Below are 24,913 nucleotides of genomic sequence, written 5' to 3' on the forward strand. Positions count from 1 at the left end.
CAGGAGCGCATCCAAGGGAGGACATGGCCGCTCCAGAGGGACACCGCGAAACCCACTGGGCTGTGAAGTTGGGGCCGAGGTCTTCTTGTCAGCGGTTACCACAAAGAACTGGAGGATGCTGCGTGGCTGTCAAACAATGGAGAGGTCAAGGAGTTCACAGCCATTCCATGACCCCGGCAAGTCAAGGTCAGGAGATTCAGGTAGCGACTTGGCCTGGGCATGAGTTACAGCACAAATGAATTGTTTTAACAAATCAGCTTTGGTCAATTAACCTAACAAGACATGTTGCATCACATATAGCAGGGTTCTTGACACTAAGGCCAGGAGCTGAGGCCAGCCTCGTAAAACATGTCTTTTAACATGGCATAACAAATTTAAGGTAATCCGTCCAGAAACTGCAGATGTCAGAATAATAAAATATAAGTTGCCTTGACTAGATGTTTTCACACTTTTAAATCAGGGACACTGGAGCGTACTCATCCTTTCAATACGTCTGGCATCATTTTCAATGGCATTAATCATGCAATGGAAAACTGATGCTGCAGTAAATATACTTGCTATCTCTCAGACACAAGGCACTTCCATAATAATCTTCTAAGCAAATCCAGCGTTTCCTTGTTACTCGCTTCATCAGAAAAGGCTGAAAACGGTTTGGCATTTCAGGCCAATGTAATTCACAAGCAAAAAATACAGACTTTGTAAATATTTTAAGGGTATTTAATTTCTGAAGATGTGGAGTTTGCAATTCATGGATTCTAAAGCATGCAAATTTCTTTGTTTCTATGTTAAAGAGAAATGTATAAACCCTGCGACATCTTCTCAGAAGATATCTTGTGAAGGACATGGTAAGATAACTGACCAAAAATTAAAATACAATGCTAGATTCAAGACAAATAGTTCACACACATCTTTCACTTATTTAAATTCGTCCTTTGTGAAAATACGTATAGTAATTCAGCATAATATAATTTGAAGATTGGCAAGACAAATATATAAGCAGTATCTTCAAGACCTAAATGTTTGAAACCCTCAGTTGTCAAATAACTGCAAATAATATAGGATATACTTACTTATACACAGCCTTTGCATCAAACTAGTATCAGAAAACTTAATCTTTTTTCCTAATTTCTCAGTGGACAAGCTGAGTTTCTCAGACTTCACTAACTGTTCATTTTTGCATTTGGCTTTCCTGTTCACTCTCTACGCAAGAAAAGGGGAACCATTTCATTCAATTTCCATGTGTATTTTTCACAGGTGGAAATAATTAAAAGCCCACTTAAAGCCATAGAGATGCCTTTAGTGAAGGTGCCTTTATGGAAGGACACTGGAAAACATAAAAGTTTCCCTTCTGCTCTGGAGATAGGCAGTTACTGTCAAAAACTGCAAGGTTTCTCCACGGGGAAAAGAACACTTAATGGCTGGAAGGGCTTCAGCCAAGCTTTCGCACCATAATTTGCCCAGTGCTGTATCACAGCAACATCTCCCTATTTCAATTCTATGTTTTAGAGTAAAAAGAAGTAGTTTAAAAGGTCCCAAACACCATAAGTAGTTAGGAAGAAACTAATGTTAAAATTATTCCAGTGTCCCTATGATTTTAAGCTGCCCTTTTGGCTTGTGGAGGGGCATAAGGGGCAAGAGGGATGTAGTACACAGGACTCATGGAGTGCGAGGTAAAAGCTCTGGTCCTCAGGCTGGCTAAAAACATCTGAAACACTATTATTGATAAAAACACTTCAGACTACTAGCCCTTCCTCAGACAGAATGCCCCACAAAAGCCAAGTCTGAAGTGCCCATCTCCCATCAACTGTGAAAAAAGCTAGAACAAAAGTCACAGGCCAATAATGAAGTTCCTAAGAAATGGCTGAAGAAATACATTTATTTAAAACTAAAAAAGCACTATATACTTCAGAAAAGGAAAGAACCTCTCTGAAAGGGGAGTTTGGCGGTGGATAGTGTAAGAAAGTAATCTTTTTACAAACAAAACCGAGGAGTGAAAAGATTAACAGCTGTGCCAGAAGAATGTTCCCAACTGCACACACAACTCACTGCTCCCAGACAGTAGAATATACACACCCGTATCAATTCTCTTTTCTCTTGGACACAGATAATAATCTTAGATTTACTTCCCCTTTACTAGCTTCTGAGCCTTTCAAACCTCCACTAATCCAGGCTTCACTGCCCTGAGCCAGGTTTTTAGTAACCGCTTCTAGCAGTTCCACAAGAGTCAAAAAAAAACCCAAAACACAGATAGAGTAAAATCATGAAAGCTCCCTATAACGAGCAACATCTTGTCTGACGTCTGTCAAACAGACTGGCTAATCACACAGACCTTCTTCCTTTTTCACGTTCACTTAGCATCTGGGAAGTGTCTCCGGGTAAGGGATTTCTCCTCCATCGCACAACGGAAGGAGCAACCCCGCTCAGTTAAGCTAGCCATTTAACCTGATCTCAAGGTCATCCTAACCCGAGTGATTACAGCAGAGCCACATACCACCTTGCTGTTGGGACTGGAACGCAACGCTTAGGAAGCCTCTTCAATTACTGTGCTTGGCACTGTAGCACAATGCACCAAGGAGCAGAGCTTTGTAGGGCCACCAGTCCTTGAGATGTCTGCGTTGCCCTACTGGCAGCAGGGAGGAGGAGAAGGAGGAGAAGCAGGGAAGAAGGGAAAGCTAGAAAAAGAAGCGGACTTAACAGCAATCTCATGCAATTAACTTTGAAATCCAACCTGCAGTGGCATTTAGCATTTAATTATTTTAATGACGTTTTCACAGTTACAATGAATTCAATATGCATGAAAATTAAGAAATTTAAAGCATAAATCTCTGCTGTTATTTGAAGTATTTCCTTTATGAATTAGTGGCCTTATTTATAGTTTAAAAACACGTTTTTTTTGTTCCCAGTATTGTTCTTCTGTCTGAAACTGCAAGAATCTTCTGTCTTCTTTTCTATTCTTTTCTTTATTTTATAGCTTCTTGCTGTCGATTTAAACGTCTTTCATAAATTAATACTGACCTCTAAATTTTCAACGAGTTGCACAGAATTCATTTAACCATAAGCCTCTTGTGTTTCAAACACAATTACTGTCATTTAACCCTGTGAGAATGACTCCCCTTGGTGTATCAGGTAAGAAGAAACAGAAGAAGCTAAAAGCTGCTTCCTAAAATATATATATATTTCATTCCTGACTGCAACAGTAGAATCAAAAATGGAAAAATGCCCTTCCTTTCTCCTGAACCTCTCATACGACTTGCAAGCCTGTTCTGATGGAAACTAAAAAGAAAGAAATACACATTTTGAATTCTTCCGATCTACTGTCCAAATGTCAGTTCACACATACACATTCTGAAAAATGAAAATTGGTGGGTGACTTTTAAAAACATTTTAATATTCTACATCTTCATAAACAAAGTAGCTATAATCATCAATTGAAAAACAGTATTATGCCTGTACAGACACCAAATTAACCCGTCTCCTAATGACAAACATCTTCCCCGTCTATAATTTTCAGCACAACAGAGACACTCGACAAAGTAGTCATCCAAAATTTTCCGTTAGAAAACTAGAAAAGAAATCACTACAGTGTCTTTTTCAGCTGACACAGCAAGTTTTTTAAAATTACTTTTTCTGCATACTTGAATAGACTGGACTTGCTCAAAGTAGTTCAAAGTTTTAGAGAGGTTTATTATTACATTATTATTCCCTATCAGATTCTTACACTACAGAAACCTCTTCTCGTATGAGAGCAGATAAAATATAAGCTCATACTTCTGCTTCCACACTGGCTTCCTGACTCAAAATCGAAATTCAGTGCAAGGGATCAGCACGCCAGTTCACTGCGTAAGCAACAAGCTCCTAGAGCACCTAGACGCCAATAGGTACAGGTAGCAATAAGCTCTATTTCCCGTTGTTCCCAGTGTAACTAATCATTTGCTGTGTAAACTCCAACAAATCACCTTTCACCTTGACACATCCTTCTGCAGAACAGGTAAAATGTTCTACTCTATGTTCCCATGTAAAGTATTCAGAAGGAGGCAAATCATTAAAGTTAATGGAAGTAGGAACAATCAGCAATTCAACGGATTGATTGATTCTTCTAAGCCCATTATTTTTTTATTAATTGTACGTGGAAGCATCGGTGCACACCAGAAATGCAAACCCTAATCCAAAATCCCTCTGGGTGGCATGACACTTAGACATACGACCGTTATGTGACTTACATAGAAAGGAGACTGTAACATAATTCTGACTGTGATTTTAAGTGGAAATTCTCGTATTTACAGTGAACTAACCGAAATAATTTTATTTATAACTTTGAAATACAGAAAGTATTATTGTATTAGTGCATCATCAATTTTTTGTACTTCCTGAAGGAAAACTACAGCATAACATGAAAATGGCTATGCCAATCCACCTCAAAATTCGAGCTCCCTATAAAAAAATAAACTCACAAAACTCAAAAAGGCGAACAAAAAGATCAAGCCACTGACAGACCAGGAGCTCACCCGCCCACTCTTGCCAATTCAGATATATCGCATATAAAAAAAGCGTTGTAGTCCCTCCTGGCAGGAGGATTTGTTTGCCGAAGTAAGGCACGTGTCACCTGGACCCATCTTGCGCGGAAAAGCCGATGTCCCCGCCGGGCTGCGGACCGCCCATTCGCTGGCGCTGTGCTGCGGGGTGACCCGCTTCAGGTGGCCGAGGGGTCCCGGAGGGGCCATTGCAGGGTCCCACCCGCCCAGGCTGGGGCAGCCGTGGGGTCTCAGCGGACCCCCAGGCCACTGGGACCCCACAGCCACCCCAGGCGGGGCTGCAGGAGCCAGCCTGCGCCCTCCCCCTCCTCTCCTTTCTCTTCCTTTCTTTTTTCTCTTTTTTCTTTTTTTATTTTCCCCCTGAGACAGGACACAGTCTGTCGATTCAGGGACTCTCACGTAGGCCAGGCTTCCTTCTGCGCAGCCCTTCAGGTAGAGCTGCTAATCCTTCTATATTAATTAACGAGATAATAGCAGTTGACCGGAAAGCAATATTGACGCTATCTAGGAAACTTCCAGCAGAAGTGATTCAGTCTTTTTTTTGCTGATTTCCTGGTAGGACAAGTCATGCAGCTGGAACTGCAGCAGCATCTTGACGGTTTAAGAAGTCAAAAAAAAAAAAAATCAGGAGTGACTGAACGGTATTGGAGTAAGGACATCTGCATCTGTTTTCTGCCCTCCTTCTCGGATAGTTTAAAATGATCCTCCCCTCCCTCAACTTCAGACTTTATTAACAGCTGGGGATGCAGGCTCCCCCAATTATATCACCCTTGAACAAGGACAAAGGAGACTGTAAACACGAACATGACTGACGTACGCGCTCTGAGAAGCACATGCATTAAAAACACTTAAAATGTTTACTATTTACGTGTACCATTGCTTCAGCCCTTTAAACTCCCAAAGCATATCTCAAGGTCTTCAATGGTTCATTTAGTATGTGCTGAAATACCTAACATCAAGTTTGCATTTTATTTATGCTGAAAAAAAAAAAAACAGCGGAGAAGATGTGGGGATTAGGAATTCTGCAGATGAGACATACTGCTGTAGATATTTTATGTTTCAGAAAAAATAGCAACGCGATTTGATTTTTTTTTTTAATTAGCCACTGTAAGAGTAAGTAAAACATCTATCAGAAGAAGGGATTTATATTATCTGGGTTCTGTTGCAGCAAACAAGTACTGCAGCTTTCATTCACTGATTGTCAAAAACTTTCCAGTGTGCCCACTGCAATGCGGATGCCAACCAACGAATCAAAGGCATTCAGCAACTAGACAAAGAGGGTCTGATGCCAACCTCGGTGCCACTGGCAACCATTATTGGCATCGAGCACATTGTCTGCCTTTTTTTTTCCCCTCTCCTGGCACTCAACAAACAAAATGGCGGTTCTTGTAGCAACGGGAATACAGCAGAAGCACTGCACTGAATCAAATACCATCAAATGATTTTATGGACTGAGATGTGTTTCATACCAAACGATAGACACACTCTGATGCCTGACGGGGCCGGGGGGGGGGGGGGGGGGGAAGGCAGTTTTCTCAATAGAAACAACATTCATAACATTTTCAAGGTTTGGGCTTTCTAAAAACTCAGGGTGGGGGGGCGGACCTGACAGACACAACAAGCAGAGCCCCACAGAAGTGCGTTACGATTAAGAATTATTTTGATGCCAAACATTGATCACAGCAGGTACTTCCCATTTTCTTCCTCCATTTCATTCAAAGGAGCAGCATTGCAACCTATGTCAAGCTCCTTTTTTTTTTTTTTTAAAGATCCTAAAGCACAAGAGGATAGTAGAAAGAAAAAGAGGGGCAAAAAAAAGATGCTGAATTCTGAGGGAGATGAGCGAAAAGTAGAACCAGATAAAGTTGGTCAATAAGAGAACTTCATAGGTCGGTCCTTATTTCTTCTTTCAAGGCAGGAGTGCAAGTAGAAGCTCCTTTTATTAAGAACTGAAAGGATTATTGACACTTCTAGATCTGGAAATTGTCAATATATTGTAACATTACTCTGCACTGCAATGCGGATGCCAACCAACAAATCACAGGCATCCTAGGCTAAACAAAGAAGGTCTGATGCCAATCCTGGTGCCACTGGCAACCATCACTGGCACTCGCACTATCCTTCCTCCTGTTTTTTTCCTCTAATCTTCTTTTTTAAAGCAACAAAAAAACCAAACTACTTGGCCCCTTTATTCATTTTATGTGCTAATTCCTTCTTCATATTTTGTTCAGGGATTTAATTCTTTCTGTGTCTCTACTTAGTTTTTACATGATACTGTTAAGAGAGTTTACATATTCTAAAAGAGAAATAAAAAGCAAAACAGCATGTGTGATAATGCAGCATTTTGGTTGACTTCATGCTTATCTTTTGCAAAGCCTGGTGCTCTTAATCAAGTGCACTACAAAGTGCCACAATTAACCTGCTTTCAATGAGGACAGAGAATCAAAGTTTGACAAAACGGAAAAAAAATACACAGATAACTCAATATGACTTCTTCAAGAAGAGTGCCAACAGATGTTAATGGAAGATTTACTGTGAAGCAGCAAGACAGATAGAAAATACATGTAGTTTACAATAAACAAAAGGGTCTACTAAGGGTGACTTGGTACATAGAAATTAGCCAGCTTCATCTTCCAGCATATTCCCAAAGTAGCATCGTGTAACTCTGAAAGTTACTATATTTCAGCATGCTTATCTTACTCATTTCTGATGAGGCAAGTATTTTAAATAAACTCATATTCTCAATCCATTTAAATCAATAAAAATCAGCTACGCCCTGCAATTCTTTCTCCCACTTCACGTTACTGGCTTCCAACAACTTAAAAGTTGACAGTATGTAAGAGTACTCTGACCCCAGCTTCTTCGGCTCAAGAGCTACTTGAACTGGTTTGCCTCCCTTTGTAGTTTTGACTTTTAGAGACAGGTAAGCACATTAGAATTAATCAGTAAGCTACGTCTTGCAACACATGCATTCAAAATATCATTTGAATTTTTCACCACAAAAGGAGTTTAAAGGTACAAATTACTTGTGATTAAGCTATTTTGTTTAATGCTATCAAAAAAAAAAAAAAATCTTTTTTCCTCTGTTATTGGGGATCAGATTTACCTGATTCTGCAGCTACTTGAAATCACTACAAAATACCTAAGTGTTGTCTACTGCTGTGGAGGGAAGAATACAAAAAATACTAGTGGGGGGGAGACAGCAAAACAATGAACCACATTTTTTCATGCCAAATAATGCAAAAAATGGAACCCTATTAATACATCCATGTAAACATAGTGCTCTACTTGGGTGGGTAAATACTAAGACAAATTCATCGAAAACAAAACGGTTGTGTTGTGTATCTGTTCTTTTAAGGAATGAGTACACACTGAAGGAAGACACGTACAATTTTACTTTTTTATTACTAACAAAATCCATTCCATTTGTTTCTCAGTTAAATCCCGCAGTCACATATCAGGCATCAGAGATCGGCCTGCCATCTGCCCTTCTGCAGGCCACCTCTGCCTACAACCAGGCCAAGTTGTGAAATGGCCCACCATCTGCGGACAGACAAACTTTCCCTGGTTTGAGGTCTGCGGCTAAAAAAGCAACGCTTTACTACTGCTGATCAGCCAGCAATACAGAGACGTCTAGACGATGGTATAATCACCTGAAAGAACCAAAATGACCCCTCACAGAGCAAAAGCGTTTCAGAAGGCTTAGTGCTGGAGAGAAAAAAACCTTTATCTGCTTACAGCCATTTACGATTTCGAGGGGCCTGTGTATGTGTAACGTTAACTGAATACGCAATATGACTACCAGTCTTTTCCCTGATACATTGTTATCAGAAGCTAGGTTTTTATTTTCATTCTGTAAAACTAAGTTTAAGAAGCTTTTCCATAGTGTCCCTGCAATTATCCACATTTCAATTATCTGCCAAATAAAATTAAGTATACGAGCGCAATTATGAAAAGATATTTCTCGTGGAAAACGCTCTTGAAATATTACAACCTGGATCTTTGTTTAAAGCTCAGATAGGTAAGATGAGCTAGTGATGTAAAATATGAATAAAACGTTAAGTCCTCTATTCTGTAAATCTGACTACCTTCGGTATTCACTCATGAGTATTTCTGTCAACAAACTTCTGTGCTAAAGTTTTTTTCATGTTTTATTTTATAGATGTGAGAAAGTCTACAATTGCTCTTCAAAGCGATAGCAGATTCATCAGTTTAAGGATGAATTCTGGATTATCTGTAACTATAAAGACAGTAATAAATATTTATAGTATTTATTGTGATTGTGCAATTGCACATACCTGCATCTAACATTACTGGGGTAGGGCAAAAAAAAAACAACACACAACTTGAAAAACAAGACGAATGTTTTCTGAAGTCACGACTGGAAAAATTGCACAATATATTGCCACATTTTGAAAAAAAAAAAAGGCAACTTCAGAGAACTAAAGTACTACCTTCGGTACGTCCCACTCTCTCTTGAAAGAACAAGGCACGTATGTCAAACGTACATGCCACTTAAACAGGTCTGTATGAATGTGTGTGTATGCAAGTTTATACATACAGAAGCTGATTTACATATGGATATGTACCCACATTATGTCTATAGACCACAGAATAATGTTTCACTGGAAGCCAGCCCATAGGGGAAACGTGGCTACTTGGAATCAAGAGTTTGACATACTAACACAGAAACACGACAATCTGCTTCCTACCTTGCTCCTGCACGTAGTATGCCAAAAACAAATCAAGCTCCTTGACTGATACTGTTATGTGATGTGGCTGGACGCAAAGTGCTGGATTTGTGCAATGTGGGGATTTCATGAGCCGCTCTCCATCCGTACTTTCCAAGGGGATGCCTTTGAACAGGATCACCATGACTAGGTCCAGACGCCAGACTTTGTCAGCCTGTCGCAGGCAGTCGATTCTCCTGATCTTACCCTTCTGGTCAGGATTGGACAACACACAGCATGGGTGCTTCTTCCCAGTCACCGTGAGCACAAAATCCTCCCGGAACTCTTGGCGAATATCTTTGCGCAGCTTGGCCAGGAGCCTGGATGCCCACTTCTGTTTAATTTCAGGCTTTTCGCTAAGCAGCTCATCCTTGACTGCTCTTTCCTCATCCTTCGACATCCGTTTCTCATGTTTTTTAAAGTACTTGCGTTTTCGAGCCTGAAGGTTGAACCAAGTGTAGGCAATTGCACGGACATGTGGAAGAAGTGCCTCAATGAACGGGTGAAATTCATCCTGTGGAAAGAAGTGGAGGGGGGGGGAGGAAAAAAAAAAAAAAAAGAGAAGAAGAAAACTCAAAGTCAGTAAGTTCCCACAATCAAAGCAGTATCAAAACACATTTCTGAAAATCTTCAAGTGAAATCCAAGATGAAGAGAAACGACGCTTAAAATCAACACAAATTTCTGCATAATACCTTTTACGCAATTACTGTCGCTGCCAGGCAGCAGACAAAAAGTACACAGAGAATCGCATTTTTCCCCATATTTCACTCTTTGACAGAACCATGTTAAGATTTTATTTTGTATGCCTCCCCTCACTTCATCCTGCAATGCTGCAGAGACAACACCATTTAAAAGAGATGCTATCAATATGTTTTGTTCCTAATATTTAAATATCTGGCTGAACGGCTAACATCAAGAAAAGTACCATTGCACAAAGAGGACACGCTACGGTTTTAAAAAATCGGAGCAGAAACGTTCAGAAGGCTGAGGCGAATGCCACAGTTCATTTCTCTTCTCTGTGGCACAGAAACACAAAGCATATACATGCTCAGTGTAATGCCACACAGTTCCCGCTTTTGGAGCATGCTCTCAGCAAGAGACTGCTGGTGGCACAAAGAGCATGCGCCATTAAAATTGATCCATTTTCTTATCAAACGTCCAACATTCCAGCACTGAAACAGCACCATTCCAGTGGTGGTAACTACAGAAACCAGTATACAGTAAGGGAGAGCAGGCAAAAGACACAGTGTGTCGTATACAAATGCTGAACAGAAGCTTCTGTACTTTCAGCTCTTCATGCTTCCCTCCCACCACCCCCAAACTCTGTAAAATAGAAGTTTATGAAGTTGAGAACAAAAATTACATTTATGTTCTTCCGGCGGCTCCACTGTGGGTTTTGAAGCCCCAAAGAGTCGGTTAATTTGTTAACTGATCACATGAGTGTTGCAACTATTCTAAACCCCTTAAAAAAAAAAAAATAAAAAAATAATAATCAATCTGAGGTGTACAATGAAAAATGGCAACTTGGCACAAACTTTGCATTCTTTGTATTTCTGCATGCTGTGGCAGAGTGACATTACGAGTGCATCGCTGGTCAAACGCTGCTTTTGTGAAATCCATGCAACTTCTTTACAGTTCCAAAACATCCCTTTTTGTCATCTGGCTTCACCTGCAAGTTCTTATCTTCTGCCTAGCAGCGACATGAATCACATTAAGGAGGTAATGCTTAGCTGTCGTCTACAAGTATGTCCTATAGCAACTAAATTAATTTGTTTTGTCTGCTTTAAGTACCATCCTACACATCCAAGTTAATATCTAAATAGGCCTTCCCCAAAAACTAATGCCTCTTTCCCGTGAGCAAATCCGCCGTTTAACACAGCGTGATCTGCTTATCAAACAGCACTGCATTTTGGTTTGGAAGGGAGACCTTAGGGGAGGTATCTTTATTCCTGTGTGCAGGCATATTTAATTTTAAATACCATGCAGATTGCTCATCATACCAAGCGCCGCGGTACAATCAAACTAAAACTGAATCTTTTTTATACAATTATATTCAAGAATACAGTGAAGAAACTAATATTTTAGCTATGCTGCTAGACAAGGAATGAATTATGTTTAATCAATAGGCTGATTAACTCCATTAGGTAAAATGTTGAAAGTATAACTAATGGTCTCAGTTATGCAGACTTCAGACTGCCATCATAGAAGCTTCAGGCCAAGAATTCAGTATTTAAATCTTCAAATTTCAAACAAAGTTCAAAATTCCCTGAATGGTAAAAAGCCCCTCTAGATCTAGTTACCTCTCTTCCCTAACCTTCCTCAAGTCAAACAGAAAACAACAGAAAAGTTGCAAGCAGTTTACCTCTGACCATGATACCTTCACAGAAAAAAAAAAAAAAGGGGGGGGTGGCGGGTAGAGGAGAGAGACAATATAGGAAGATAGCTCAGGACATAAACGATTACATTACAGTATGATGCTTGACAAAGAGCCACAAAGGCAATAATTAAACTGATTAGTAGTTTCCAGCAGAGATTTGAACAATTCTGATACTATACTGGCACATAAAACTAGGCCATGGAAAGAGTTAAACCACAATCTGTTCTTTGTGTGGGAAGGCAATACTGCTCTGAGTAACCACAGCCCATGATAAGACTTCCCTATCTTCATACGCTTTCTGATGTCATGCTTTTTTTCCCCCTCAATTATAACTACTAAAGAAAGTTTATTTTTTCTTCTACAAAAGTCATCTTAACCAGAGTATTCAAATAAAATTAAAAAAAAAAAAAAAGCATAAGCATGAAGACTGTGCAGTGTTAAATTCTTACAATTCATTTTGGACTGAATAAAACAGATTTACTACAGATTTTGAAAATTCTAACAGCTGGGGCTAAAGGCGGACCGAAGACAGAGGGCTGAAAAGCATTGGAGGACGTGAATTGTTGCCCCCAAAAAATGACTTCCCCTATCTCTAAACAGACTTCGGCATTTATAAGTTAAAACAGCAATAGAATGAACGTGGAAATAAATATTCTATGCTACTAGAACACCACAGATCTAGTTTACATTTTTAAGAAGAACATCACAGACTATTTTGGAATGGCTATGCCCTTAGGTAACGCGCGCAGTATTACCAATAGTAACCTACAGCACTTTACATCTATGAAAATTTTATAGAGAAAAATTCCACTTTTTAAATTCCAATCTGTAGTGGTTGAATGTTTCCTTTTCAAGGGTGGGGGGGACGGGGGGACACACACATTTTTAAAATTATATTCAGGCTTTTCTCTCATAATATCGTTAAGTCCTAAAGATATAAATATATGTGAAAGAGAGTGAAGGAGAAATACAGCAAAGAACATCCTGCTCTAAAGCAGTATTATCAGATATCTTTGAGAGATTCATTGTGCATCTGGAGTCCTTTCAAATGAAACATTACTTGACAAGAAGTGCCCATAAAAATGATCCTAAATGGAGATTTGCAATTAATCACACACATTCTCCACTAAACCTCCTAAAAAGCCATATACAGAATTTGATTTTTTTTTTTCCCCTGCCGTAATATTTATACAGGCAATATTGAAATATTTTTCTTATGTGGCACTTACCCATGTGCCACAGTTGCTCTTGCAATAAAGTGATTTATGGAGGTAAGATTTTCAAACGTCACACCAAATGGCTCAGGTGAACCATTTTGCACCGGTAATTTAAATTAAAATGGAAGTTGTTACACAGTATCTACACAGCTTGTAAATAAAGGAAAAAAAATAACAGTTTTCTAATGATGATATATAGGCCAGGTTTTCTTTCTGGAAAAGGTAAAGGGGAAATGCAGTGCCCTTCTCCTGTCCTCCGCTTTTATAAACTTTGTATCAATTCATGCAAGTTTGAACTGAGGACCATCCAGTAAACGCAGCATACAGAAGCCTAGAAATTCTATATGGAAAATTTCATGTACTCAGTTTCCCTGCGTGGATTTTCTCTGTGCGTAATGAAACAACATATTCTAGGAGGAAAAGAAAATGACAACAGGTTCTGAGTTTCCTGGACCACCATAACATAAAAATAAACCACGGTAAAAATACCACAAGAGACCAAGCACTTAAAGGCATGCGGTAACTGCATCCTATCATGCCTCAGCAGGAGAGATAAATGCAGTTTACACTCATTCCAAAACTGGGGGAAAGCAGCATACGAGAGGGAGAGGAAAGGACCCCCCAAAAATTACATCAGATTTGGTAAGTCTTTGTTCTTTCTTGGGAGTTACTCTACACCCACCGAACTTTCACTGAAAGAGTGATGGGTAACGTTCAAATTGCCAAGGTTTGTCTTAAAGCTGTACTTTGGATTTTAGGCTTGTTTCTGAAAGGTGCTTCTGCATGGTCTCGGCACAGACTGAACTACTGCTCTCCCACGGAGCTCGGTCCAAACAGGTGTTCTGCATTGAGAACTTTCACTGAAATATTTGCTCCTGAGCACGCGCCGCCACAGCCAACGCGCACCGCAAGAGCCTGAGAGACAGAGAACACAATAGAGCGCACAGTTTTGGCAACACTACTTTAACTCAGTCGCAATTCAGAATAAGACTCATCAATCTTTTGCTTTAAATAAATGAATAACACAAAGCAGAAATTCTCATTGCCAGCGTGATCTTAATTTTTAATTTATGGACTTCTTTCAGTTTGTTAGAATGCCTTTATCATTCCAAACAGGTAGATAAAGATTCCAAACTAAAACCAATTTGCTGCAGCTGTGTTCCACGTATGTACCACTGAATGGGAACTGTATCTGCATAGCACACGATACAGCGGGACTGTGAAATGTTATGGGAGAAGTTATCGATGCACAAAAGCCAGGAACTGCTATCTTGAATTCAGGGCTGTGGAAGTACAATGTTGCATTTTTGTATGCACCTGAGTGCGGTATTTTAACACAGATTTGTAAAGAATGAGGAAACCTATTACATCTGTGAGTCCAAAAAGCAAACATACAGGGGGAAAAACGTCATTAGAGGAGGAAACGACAAAATGAACTGTCCGCTGTAACAGAGGTGGTAGTGAAAATTTGCCTATTCCAGTGTTTAAAACCGCTTTCTTAAGTTGTGCTCTCAGGTTGACACTCTGGTGCAGAGGTCTTACTGCCTGTCAATAATTTCACAGGACGGACAGCCCACGCAGAACTAATTTTTACTAACTGCAGATTCCATCGTCAGTCGTTACTTCTGTGCGTGTACCTGTAGGTATGTGCATTATCTGTTACACAGAACGCTTCCTACGGGCGCTCATTTCTTTTTTGGAGAAGCAGTATCTCAGCAGTACTCTTTTCCAGCTTTGCTCCACTGCAGCTCACGTTTACTTGCTGAAAATATCCATATCTAAGTCAATCACGCTTAGATGCCAAGCAAAATATAAACAATAAAAAATGTGTCAGCCAAAAAGCTACAGGACTGCATCCAATCACTGAATAAGCCTTATCATTGTTTCCATCTTCATTCACAATTTGTGAATACTTCAGTCCTTTTGAATTACGATCCTTGCTAACCGTGAAGTGACTTAAATTGTATTTATTTACCCGCCGCGCAACTGTGAGCACGTCCCCGGCCGCTTCACCCCCAGGGCTGCGGGAGACGGCTACTTTCGCACATTTTCTGCTTCTTTCACCGTTTCTTGCACCAATGTGGAAGCAAGCAGCTATCGCTCCATCAGTTTACATCACATCCTCCTCAGACAGGCTTTCACAGAAAAGCTCCTGAAAACTATCCCCCCGGCTCTGCCGGCCGGCATCGCTCCCCGTTACCGTGGGCACTGGGGGGGGGGGGGGAACACGGGGGACTCCCCTCGCCTCCTCCCCAAAACACCTCGGCTCTCGAAAGCTGCGCTCTGCCTCGGCGGGGACCCCCGCTCGGGCAGCACCCCCCCCCCCCCCAAAGCCGCGCTCGCCCCGGTGACAGCGGCCGCCCCCGTCGAGGCTCCCGGAGCGGCGGCGGAAGGCGACGAGACCGTCCCCGGGCGGGGGGAGCGCCGCGCCCCTGCCCAGCCCGGCCACCGCACGGCGCGGGGCTCGCCCGCATCGCCCCCGCCGCGGGCAGCCCGCGCGTCGCTAATTAAGCACGGGACGGGATTACTGCGCGCCGGGCGAGCGCTCGGCTTTTTGCTGTTTTGATTTGGTTTTATTTTTTCTTTTTTCGCCCGAAACCGGCACTTTTCCCTTCAAACCCCTTCCCCAGGCTCTGCGCAGACCGGCGAGCGGAGGAGCGGGGCAGAGCGCTCGGCTCCAACCAGACCGGCACTCCCCGGACCTGCTTCTCGGCGTAACCACGCTCGCCCCCGTTTCGTTAACCTTTGACTCCCCGCGCACCGGCAATCAGCGGCGCTTGCTCACGGGTGACGCTCCGAACGGATCTCCCCAAAAGCAACGGCCCGGTGCGGCTTATCCTCTCCGGTTCCCTCCTGCGAGGGCAGTTCGGCTCCGGCGAGCCGCTGCCGCCGCGCCTTAACCCGTTACAGCCGCTCGCCGCGACTCGCGTACGCGCAAAGAATAATTTAAAAAAAAAAAAATATATAAAAATAATAAAAAAGCTGACACGTGGAAGCAAATAAGCCAGTTCACAAACAAGCGAAGTGAAACGCGTCTGTACCTGAGTGAGACAGATGGGAGAATACATCATGACTCCGCTCGCAGGACGCGCCGCCCGGAGAGCCCCTCGGAAAAGCCTCAGGAACGAGCGGTTTCACCTATTCATTTTAGAAGTCATCCGAGACCGGGGGGGGGCGGGGGGGGGGGGTGCGGGGGGGGGGGGGTTGCGGGAGGGGGGGTTGGGGGGGGCAGGCGAAACCAGCCGGGACGGGTCCGCCGCGCCCCGGGATCACCGCGACTCTACGGCGAAACTCCCCCCCCCCCGGTCCTCCTTAAATAGCCAACGGTTCCCGTTCGCCCCGCGCGCCCGGCTTGCCGCGGTGAAACCCAATCCCGCGCTCAGCCCTCTGCCCGCGCGGGCGCCGCGCGCTCCGCCGCCGCCGCCGCGCGTTTTGCCGATGAGGGGGGAGGGCGGGGGGGGGGAGTGGAAGTGGGGGTGGGCGGGAGGATTTTTGTTGTTGTTGTTGTTGTTGTTGTTTGGGCTTTTTTATTTTTTTTAATCCTTTTTTTTTTTTTCTTTAGGACGCGGGGGGTGGGGTGGGGGTGCGCGTGCTGGTGTCCGGGCACTGTCACCGGCGCTGCTGAAAGTTCAAGGTTAGAGCCCGGAGCGGAGCCGTAACGCCCCGGGGCGCGGCGGCGGCGGCCGAAACTTCGCGGTGGAGGAGGAGGAGGAGGAGGCAGTGGCGGCGCGCGGGAGGGCGGGAGGGCCGCAGGGCGCGCGGAGGGGGGCGGCGCCGCGGCCTGCGGGCTCCCCCGGCGGCCCGCGAGCCGCTCCGCTCCCGCCGGGACGGGCACGGCGCCTCCCTCCCTCACTCCCTCCCGGTCCACTCCCGCCATGCCCGTGTCACGCGCCCCCCCCCCGCACACCCCGCAAAACTTGGGAGCTGAGAAATCCACCGGCTGCACCCTCCGGGCCCCGCTCGGCTCGCTACCCAAGCGAGACTGAAGTTGGGGAGTTGTTTTTTGGGTTTTTATTCGGTTTTTAGTTTTTAATTATTGATTATTTAATTACACAATCATCGCTCATCCTCCTCCTCCTCCCGCGCACGCATTTCTTCCCCGCCAGACCCCGCTCCCCTGCCCTCCCCCGTCATCAATCACCGCCGCGCTCCGCGCGCAGCCCCCGCTGCCCCTCGCTTCTGCCGGGAGAAAGTTGGATGGAGGGGGGGGCTGCCCCCCGCGGGAGGTTCCTCGCCCTTCTCCTCCGCTTCCCGGGTCCGGTTTCACACACGCACACCCCCCCGGTGCGGCGTTACAGGGGGAGCCGGGGAAGGGGCGGGGGGAGCAGCGATGGAAACTTTTATCCCTGCGCCTGTGAGGTGGGGCGCGGTGCCGGGGAGGGGGTGTCGGTGTGTGCCCCCCCCTCCTCCCCCGGCGGGAGGGAGCGGGAGCGGGGCCGCGGCGCGGGGTGCCGGGGGATGTGCGGCCCCCCGGGCGTCCCGGAGAGACCGCCGGCTGCCTCCCAGCCCGGAGCGAGAGTTTATTCGCGTCGGGCACGTCGCGGCGACACATCAAGGCGAGCGGGCAGGTTCAAGTCAACCATGAAATGGTCACTTTTTAACCCCGTCCTGTCCTCATTAGGGAAATGCTCAAACACAGCCCGTTTTCAAAGAGGGCTCTTAATGACGGGAGCCTGCCAAGCCGACCAGCTGCAATCCCCATAAATTTACAAACCGAAAGAAGCGGGGGGAGGGGCGGGGGAAGGAGGGAGCCCGTACCAGACAGGTAACGTCCAAGGCAGCGGCGGGAGCCCGGCGCGTTAACCCTTGCAGCGTCCCCGCCGCGTCCCCGCAGCCCGGGGCTTTGCCTGCCGGCCGCCCCCGGCCGCTCCCCCCGGATTTGCGGGGGTTTTGCCTTCCCCAGACCGCACTGGTGAGTGGCAAGCTCAGAGCACACACTCGGGCAGGACGGGATGAGGCAAACTCGGGGTTAACCACAACGGGCAAAATCTATTTTCGTGTCCGGTGCGGAATGCCCCCCCAAATCCTATCGCCTTTCCCTTTACCCAGACGCTGCAAAAAGCTGATAACGCCAGCATTAGATACTGGAGTTTCCCTCTGAATAAATATTCAATTTAACCGGAGTTAATTTACCATAAAAGACATTCCCCTTGGCACAAATGCACTGATGTCCTTGAACACACCTCTTCCAGCGCTCAAACCCTTGCACAACACGCCGTTCTTGCAGACCTGATTTAAAACCCTCGTAACCCCACTCCATCCCCCTTCTCCCTCACACCCCTCCATGAGGATGCGGCCGAGACCCCAACACCACACCAGCACGGCCGCCCCTTTCCCAGGCAGGGCTCGCAGGAGGCCCCACTCCCTCCCAGGGCCTGGCCAAGGGACCACTCTGCGCCGGAGATCTGTGCGTTGGAAGCCAGAACCGCCTGGCACCGTGCCAGTAGCCGGGAGAGGCAAGCGGGGGAAAAGCAAACGGAGCAAGGTAAGGGCAGGCACCACGCTGGGCACTTTCTGCAGCCGTGGCTACTGCGAGGGGGTGTGGAGTCAGGGAGAGGTTGGGTCTGCGTCCTTAGCCAGAGGGGACAAGGGGGCCTGAGCCCAGCCAGCCCCGCAGCACATCCCAGTCCCCCCCAGGCTAGCGCTGCTGGGGACCACGGCGAAGCCAGACCCTCCCCAGAGCCAGTCTGCTGGCCAGGATTGAGCAGGACCCTGGTGTGAAAGCTTCCTGGGGGAAATGGAGCTGCCTGGCCAACATGGCTCAAGCAGCATCTTCTCATCTGTGGGACCGAGGAGGCAAGGCCAGCAGGGTGCTGGCTGCCATGGGTTTGCCTCTGGTTGGACCCACAGGCTCCCCGTGCATCAGTAAAAGCAGACTGAACTGGGCACCCAAAGGGCATGTTGCAGCTCTGTTCCTCCCGCTTAATCCCAGAGGGAACCCGTACAGCAGGGAGGCTTTGTCCTGGGACAACCCTCCACACACACGTGTGCACATCTACACAGCTTCCCCCCCCCCCCCCCCCCCCCGTCCCCGATCCCACTTCCCCCCTTGGCTCCTTTTGCAGGGGAGCAAGCTAAAGATTCTTTCCAGAACAGAGAAAGGACTCCATTAAAAAAAAAAAAAAAAAGATCAACTCTACCAGTTTCCTGCCGGGGTACGTGAATAGGTATGTGGGAGCTGGGTTAGCCTGGAGAAATGTGGTGTTAATGCAGCAACGACAGCAGCCACAGCGGTTAGGCCCTGGCATGCAGGGAGACCTTGTGGGAAAGTACTTCAATTGCTTTCAAGTCCTGGCCTGCATCAACTCCCCATCCCCCTAAAAACCCTTCTCTCCCGCCCCACACACTGAAAACCCTGCCACTGCTGCAGCTTCTCCACCCTCTAAGCTCCGTGCTGGGGGACAGCTGCTTTTTGTCCTGGCTGCCAGAGCTACGCCAACCTCCATGCTGCGTCTGGAAGTTCAGCCACCATTTCAATGTGGGCATCTGACCCGGGAGCAGTTCTCGGTTCCATGGGGCCAGGATGGCCCCCAGGATCCTGCCCTCGGGCGGGATGCGACAGGAGCACTGATAACACACGCACAGCTGGGTGCATGCACATGGCTGCTAGCTAACTTCATGCAACAAACACGCGTGTCCAGGCACAAAAGGCACCTTCCCCACCAGTTAAGTGGCAAACGCCGAAGCTGCGTGTGAATCCCCCTCCCCGGCAGCCTGTGCCCCTGCCATGCCTCCCACCCACCGCTGGCCAGGGCGGCCAGCGTTGGAGGGACACCCACGGCCCACGCTGCAGGATCTGAGACAGCTGGTCTCAGGAAAGAACCAGAGGGGCTTTTTGACACCATGGGCTGATGGGCTCGCTCCCCACCAGCCACCTGAGCTCCCCAGGGCTGTCTGCGGCCAGCGGTGCCGACCCTGGTATCCCAGACTTGTGCTGAAAGCCTGGGTTTTCCCTCTCTCCCTCGCAGACAATGCTCACAGAGTTTACCAGATGCTGCCTAGTGGCACTGCCCTTGGACTTCAGAGATAATAACATCAAAAGGCCAAAAGGCCAGTCAGGCCACCTATATCCTTCCTAAAGGAGAATTTCAGCTGGCGCCCTTTGGCTGACAACTGCTCAGCTGTTTCAAGTTTTGGAGTGCAAAACTATTCTTATGCATCAAAAAATCAAACAGAAAGGTACGGCTAACACTGAAGGCTGCAGCCTAAGATTCTCTCAGGATACAAGCGGGCAGTTTGGCCGACTACCTAAACACACACATACCAAACTTCAGAGAAACCACATTTTCATTAAAATTCCAGTAGTCTCTTTGTCAAAATCGGAAACAATTGTTTCTGGCATACGACATTGCATCTAAAAGATTTCGTACCTGAGAACCAGCTCCAAAACTTTTACTTAAGAGTTCTCTCTGATCCAAAATACAAGCTTCACAGTGTGTTTTGCATCTAGTTTAGTAGCAATACTGTTAAATTCTTTTTCACCCTTTGTTAGAAAATGCTGTTCACACACATGTCCGTCAGATATACAGTTACTTAGGTACGTACACGAATACTGAGCAGCACAAATATAGCATAATTTATGCCAACTACGAGTAACAAATAACCTAAACCATATTATATTATCATGGTGTTACCTAATGGCGATTCTATCAGTATGACTAGTCCTCGTGCCTTCTTGTACCATCATATTCAACTACAAAGACAAGTTTCACGTCTTCGGCACAATCAGACCCTCAGTCAGTTTTCTTACCTACAGGAGTACTGTGTGCGCATATAGATATATACGCATATACAAACATATGTATATGCACAGAAAGTGGGGTAGAAAACATTTAGGGAACAAACATAACTAGTTAAATAAGCAGACTGATATTAAATTTGTTTGTGCGGTCTCAACACACTTCACGTGCGGCTGAATTGTAAGGTGTATATGACTTAAAATGCAAACAGCAATCAGTAAAACTTCTTAGTTTAGTATCACGCATATAAGTATATGTATCATAGTATGTACTAGCACTTTTGTTTCTGGGTGATCAGAAGAAACACACACTGTGTATAAACTGTGTACATGTATGATCAGATAGAAAGTGTGCATATACACAATGAAAAGTAAAGAAACACACTACTAACTCTATACAGAAACACACATGCATATGCAGGGCGTGCGCGCTTGACCCCTGTCCACATATGGTTTGATGTGGACTCCAGTATTTGAGCTTTCCACAGCTCCCAGACCAGCAAACGAAAACATCAAACCTCAAGCGTAAAGCTGTAAACCACAATGTTTTGGGTTACACAACTGTGCAGTTTTTGTCCTCACTAGGGGTCACATTCTCAGCCTTACAAAGGCACGAAACCCTCTTACCCCCATACAGTAAATTCTTTAAAAAAATCACATTAGCTGATCTTATATGTTCTGGACATAAAGAGCAACAACAATAAAATTTCGGCACCATCTTTCCTGAGTTTGGATCACTCACCAGATTTTGAGATTATTGGGGGTGGGGGGCTGGTGGGGGGGAGGGGGTGGTGTCTAGAAGCTGGCTTTAAATGTCTGACCAAATTAGAATTACAAAAATGCTTTCTTTTTTTTTTCTTGTGATTCAAAGTTAAAATCGTAAGCATTGCAGCTCAAAACCGCTTCAGAGAATGTTACGAGTTAATCTTGTGTGTTTTGGCGCCTTTTCCCTGCCAGCTACTGTACTTTAAAAAAAAAAAAGGGAGTTGGAGATCTTGTCTGTCCCATCTCAAGTTCAATGGCAGGGCTTTCCAGCAGCGGGAGGAGAAGATGGCCATGTTCACAGCCCTAATAATAATTCAGATCACGCCACATCGGCATCTTGTGTCAGAGTCGAAACTGGCTCCCCCGCCCCCTTCAACCTGAGCGCTGCCAAGTCCTCACACGCTCCGCATTCAACCACAACTTAATGGATGGGATATTGTGCATTAAAATGTGGCCCAGACGCACAGGCGGAGAGAGGACAAGAGGGAAAGCAGACAGACAAACACACACACGCAGACACACAGACACGCAAGAGAAAGGAATGAATTAAAATACACACACAGGTCCCACAACAAAACAGCAGTGGAAAAAAAGGGGAAAAAAAAAGGGGGGGGGGACAGGACAAAAAAAAACCCTCCAAAGTAAGTTTAGAAAACAAGAGAGAAATGCCACCCAAACGCTGCACCCTGCAACACGGCGTGAAAGAGACGGGCGCAAGCCGACGGACAGTTCACCGAACAGACCATGCACAACACCAAGGCCGTTTCCTCAACCCCACACAATTAACACTGCCGTCCATTAACTGTGAAAACCGCCAGGACAGACAGAGAGAAAATACTATATTAAAAAGTGAGTAAAGAAGCAATCTCTACAGCAACAAGAAAGAGGGGAAAAAACTGTCTGCAAGGTACAAATAAAGTAGCATTTGCATTAATTGTTTCCAGCCTTTAACTGATAGTCGCCTGCCAGAGAAGAAGGGGGAGGGGGGGGAAAAGTTGAAGCAGGAAATGTGCCAAGTTCAGCACTTTTGGACGCAAACTCCCATCAACTGATTCCTGGCATAAAAGTGTGACCCATATACAAAAGCTGCCAAAAAAGCAAAATATAAACAATCCACCACTTCTATCTCATCCTGTAGCGCAGAAGCGATACCAATGTTGAAGGAGAGGGTAGAACATCCACTCTGAAACCACAGAGGCACAATCTCAGCCCTGAGGAATTACAAAACACGAGTCAAGATAAAAAAAAACAAAACAAAAAAAAAAAAGATGATTTTAAGCACCACGTACCATTGCAGTGTACTGCATTAAATAAATGAGATCTTGAAATCTGTGACACACACACACACCTCCCCGGGCTGCAGGCTTCACCTTTTCCGGGAAACAAATCTGTTCTTTTCTGAAGCACTCGGTGTGTTGGGATCTTTTTGTCGTGGGTCTTTTTTTTTTTTGTATTTCCAGAAGTGGCCTTCTGCCTTTTGTTTTGGGGTGGGGTTTTTGCTTTTTGTTTGTTCTTATCGGTTTGGGGTCGGTTGTTTCTTTTGGGGTGGGTTTTTTTTGGGGGGGGGGGAGAAGTATTATTATTTGCTCAGGCTGGCTGTTGGCTTTGTCTGGGTCTCGTTTTTTTTGCCGGCTTTTCGCTTGACACCGAGCGGGATGACAGTTCCTGGCCGGACCGAGGGAAGAGGCGGCGAACCCGCACCCCGCGGGCAGACACCCCCGCCCCCCCCCCCCCCCCGCTCCTCCTCCTCCTCCCTCCCCGGTCCGCCTCCCCCCCTCCGCTGCCAGCGCGGGGACCGCGTTCCTGTGGCGGCTGACCTGAACGCGGTCCAAGAAAAATGTTTTAATTTCTTTTTTTAACTTTTATACCTACATATGTATATACACACACACACAGATACAGACGGGTGTGTGATGGGTGATGGCTGGGCTACCTCCGCGCGCCGCCGCACGCGCCCCTCCTCCACCCCCCGCCGGTCGCTGCGGTGTCGCTCCTTCCAGCCTCGGCGACCGGCTCCGCCACCAGCCCCCTGTCGCGGCCGCCCAGCCCCGTGTCGCGACTGGCCCCCTGTCGCTGGCCCGGACCCCCCCGTCGCGGGAAGCCCAGCTCTCCGCTTCCGCCTGGCGGCGGCCTCACACGGCGGGACCGCCACCTCCTCCGTCGTTTGCATATTCCGTGCGCGACAGCCAATGGGGAGCGCGGGGCGGGGCGGGGTGCCGCGGACAGCAGCGTGGCGGGCGTGGCCGGGCGGCGGGAGGTGGGTAGAGGCGGTCGGTGGGCGGAGCCGCCGGCCGCCAGCGGGGCCGTCAACCTCCGGGTAGCCGGTCCTCGGGGGCCGCCCCCCGAGCGCTTGCGGAGAGCGGGGGGAAGCGGCGGACGGGGGCGGGCCCGCCGCCGGTTCTCGTCCCGTTGCGCCCTGCGTGCGTTGGGACCGAGCCCCCCGCGGGAGGGGGGGGTCCCACCGGCGGGGGGCCAGGCACCGTGCCCTGGGCGTGACGGAGGGCCTAGGCGGGGAGAGCGGAGAAGGAAGACCGAGATTGCTCGCAACCGCGTCTTAAAATTTTATTTTAAAACGTATACCGGAATATTTTCGTTCATCCCTCACAGGCCACGCCCGCCGAGTGCGTTTCTTCGCGCGTACTTTCGCGAAAGGCGAAAAAAGGCGGGCTGGGTGCGATTTCACGGCCTCGGATGCCTTCTGTGAGCCTCTCGCGTCGTGCTGCTGCCCTCGCTGCCCGGCTCAGCCCGGGCGGCCAGGCACCTCGCCGGGCAAGGATTTCTCGTCTAAAAACTTCCCACAGAACTAGGGCACTTACGAGGAAATAAATAGAATTGCATGAGGTGAAAGGGGGTGAACGAGTTTTATTCGGCCAGAGAACAAACACCTTCCTTCCTGATGAACAGGGCTCGCCGAGTACAGTCGCGAAGGAATCTTCGTGATTGCGTGGAGAGCATTGCTGGGAACATGGGGGGGCCTCTCAGGAAGCCAATCTTACTTTCGTTGATTCAAGAGAATCGTTCTAAGCTGCTAAAAATACATTCTACTCTTAAAATCAATCACAAATCGCCATGAAATAGGAGAACAAAAAAAAAAAAGTAAGCTTGCAGACTTCAGAACCATCACTGTGGGGTTCCTTTTTATTTTTCTGATTCTTTTATGAAGAAGTCAAACCCAGAAAATTAAATTACAGATTAGTCTGTTCAGTGAATGGGGGAAACGACTGTTCATGCGATGTGCAGCACAGATTTTGTAAACTTTACGACAGCCAGTCAGCTGAGTGGAGAGCAGACCTTTCTCTATGCCAGAGGGAATCTGCGGATGTTGATTTTTAATTTTGTTTTTAAATTCTTTTTTCCTTGTTACAGAATTCAAGCCTGGAATCGAGAGTCACAATGATTTGTGCTGGTCATCAATACTTAACAGAGTTTATTACAAGAACTCTGGCAATATTTCGTGACAGGTTTCCAGGCTTTTTGTAACTCCTCAGGTTTGCTTTTGGTACTGTTGTGATTGCTGACAAAGATTCAAGTTCTAGCAGACAGGCCAATTACT

The 24,913-nt window shown here is 46.3% G+C and overlaps 1 protein-coding gene across 5 annotated transcripts in view; it reads right to left on the reverse strand.

The window, feature by feature from the left end:
• NFIB (nuclear factor I B) overlaps positions 1-16,024 on the reverse strand; it is a 182,988-nt gene extending 166,964 nt beyond the window's left edge. For all 5 annotated transcript variants that reach the window (XM_075446940.1, XM_075446938.1, XM_075446937.1 and 2 more), the window contains exons 1-2: positions 15,899-16,024; positions 9,245-9,776 (exon numbers count right to left, since the gene is read on the reverse strand). In XM_075446940.1, coding sequence (XP_075303055.1) covers positions 9,245-9,776; positions 15,899-15,928 — 562 coding nt within the window. In that variant the 5' untranslated portion in view covers positions 15,929-16,024. The remainder of the gene's footprint in view (positions 1-9,244; positions 9,777-15,898) is intronic.
• Between the last annotated feature and the right edge of the window lie 8,889 nt (positions 16,025-24,913).

Source organism: Opisthocomus hoazin, chromosome Z (assembly GCF_030867145.1).
Source record: "Opisthocomus hoazin isolate bOpiHoa1 chromosome Z, bOpiHoa1.hap1, whole genome shotgun sequence".
NCBI classification, from domain to species: Eukaryota; Metazoa; Chordata; class Aves; order Opisthocomiformes; family Opisthocomidae; genus Opisthocomus; species Opisthocomus hoazin.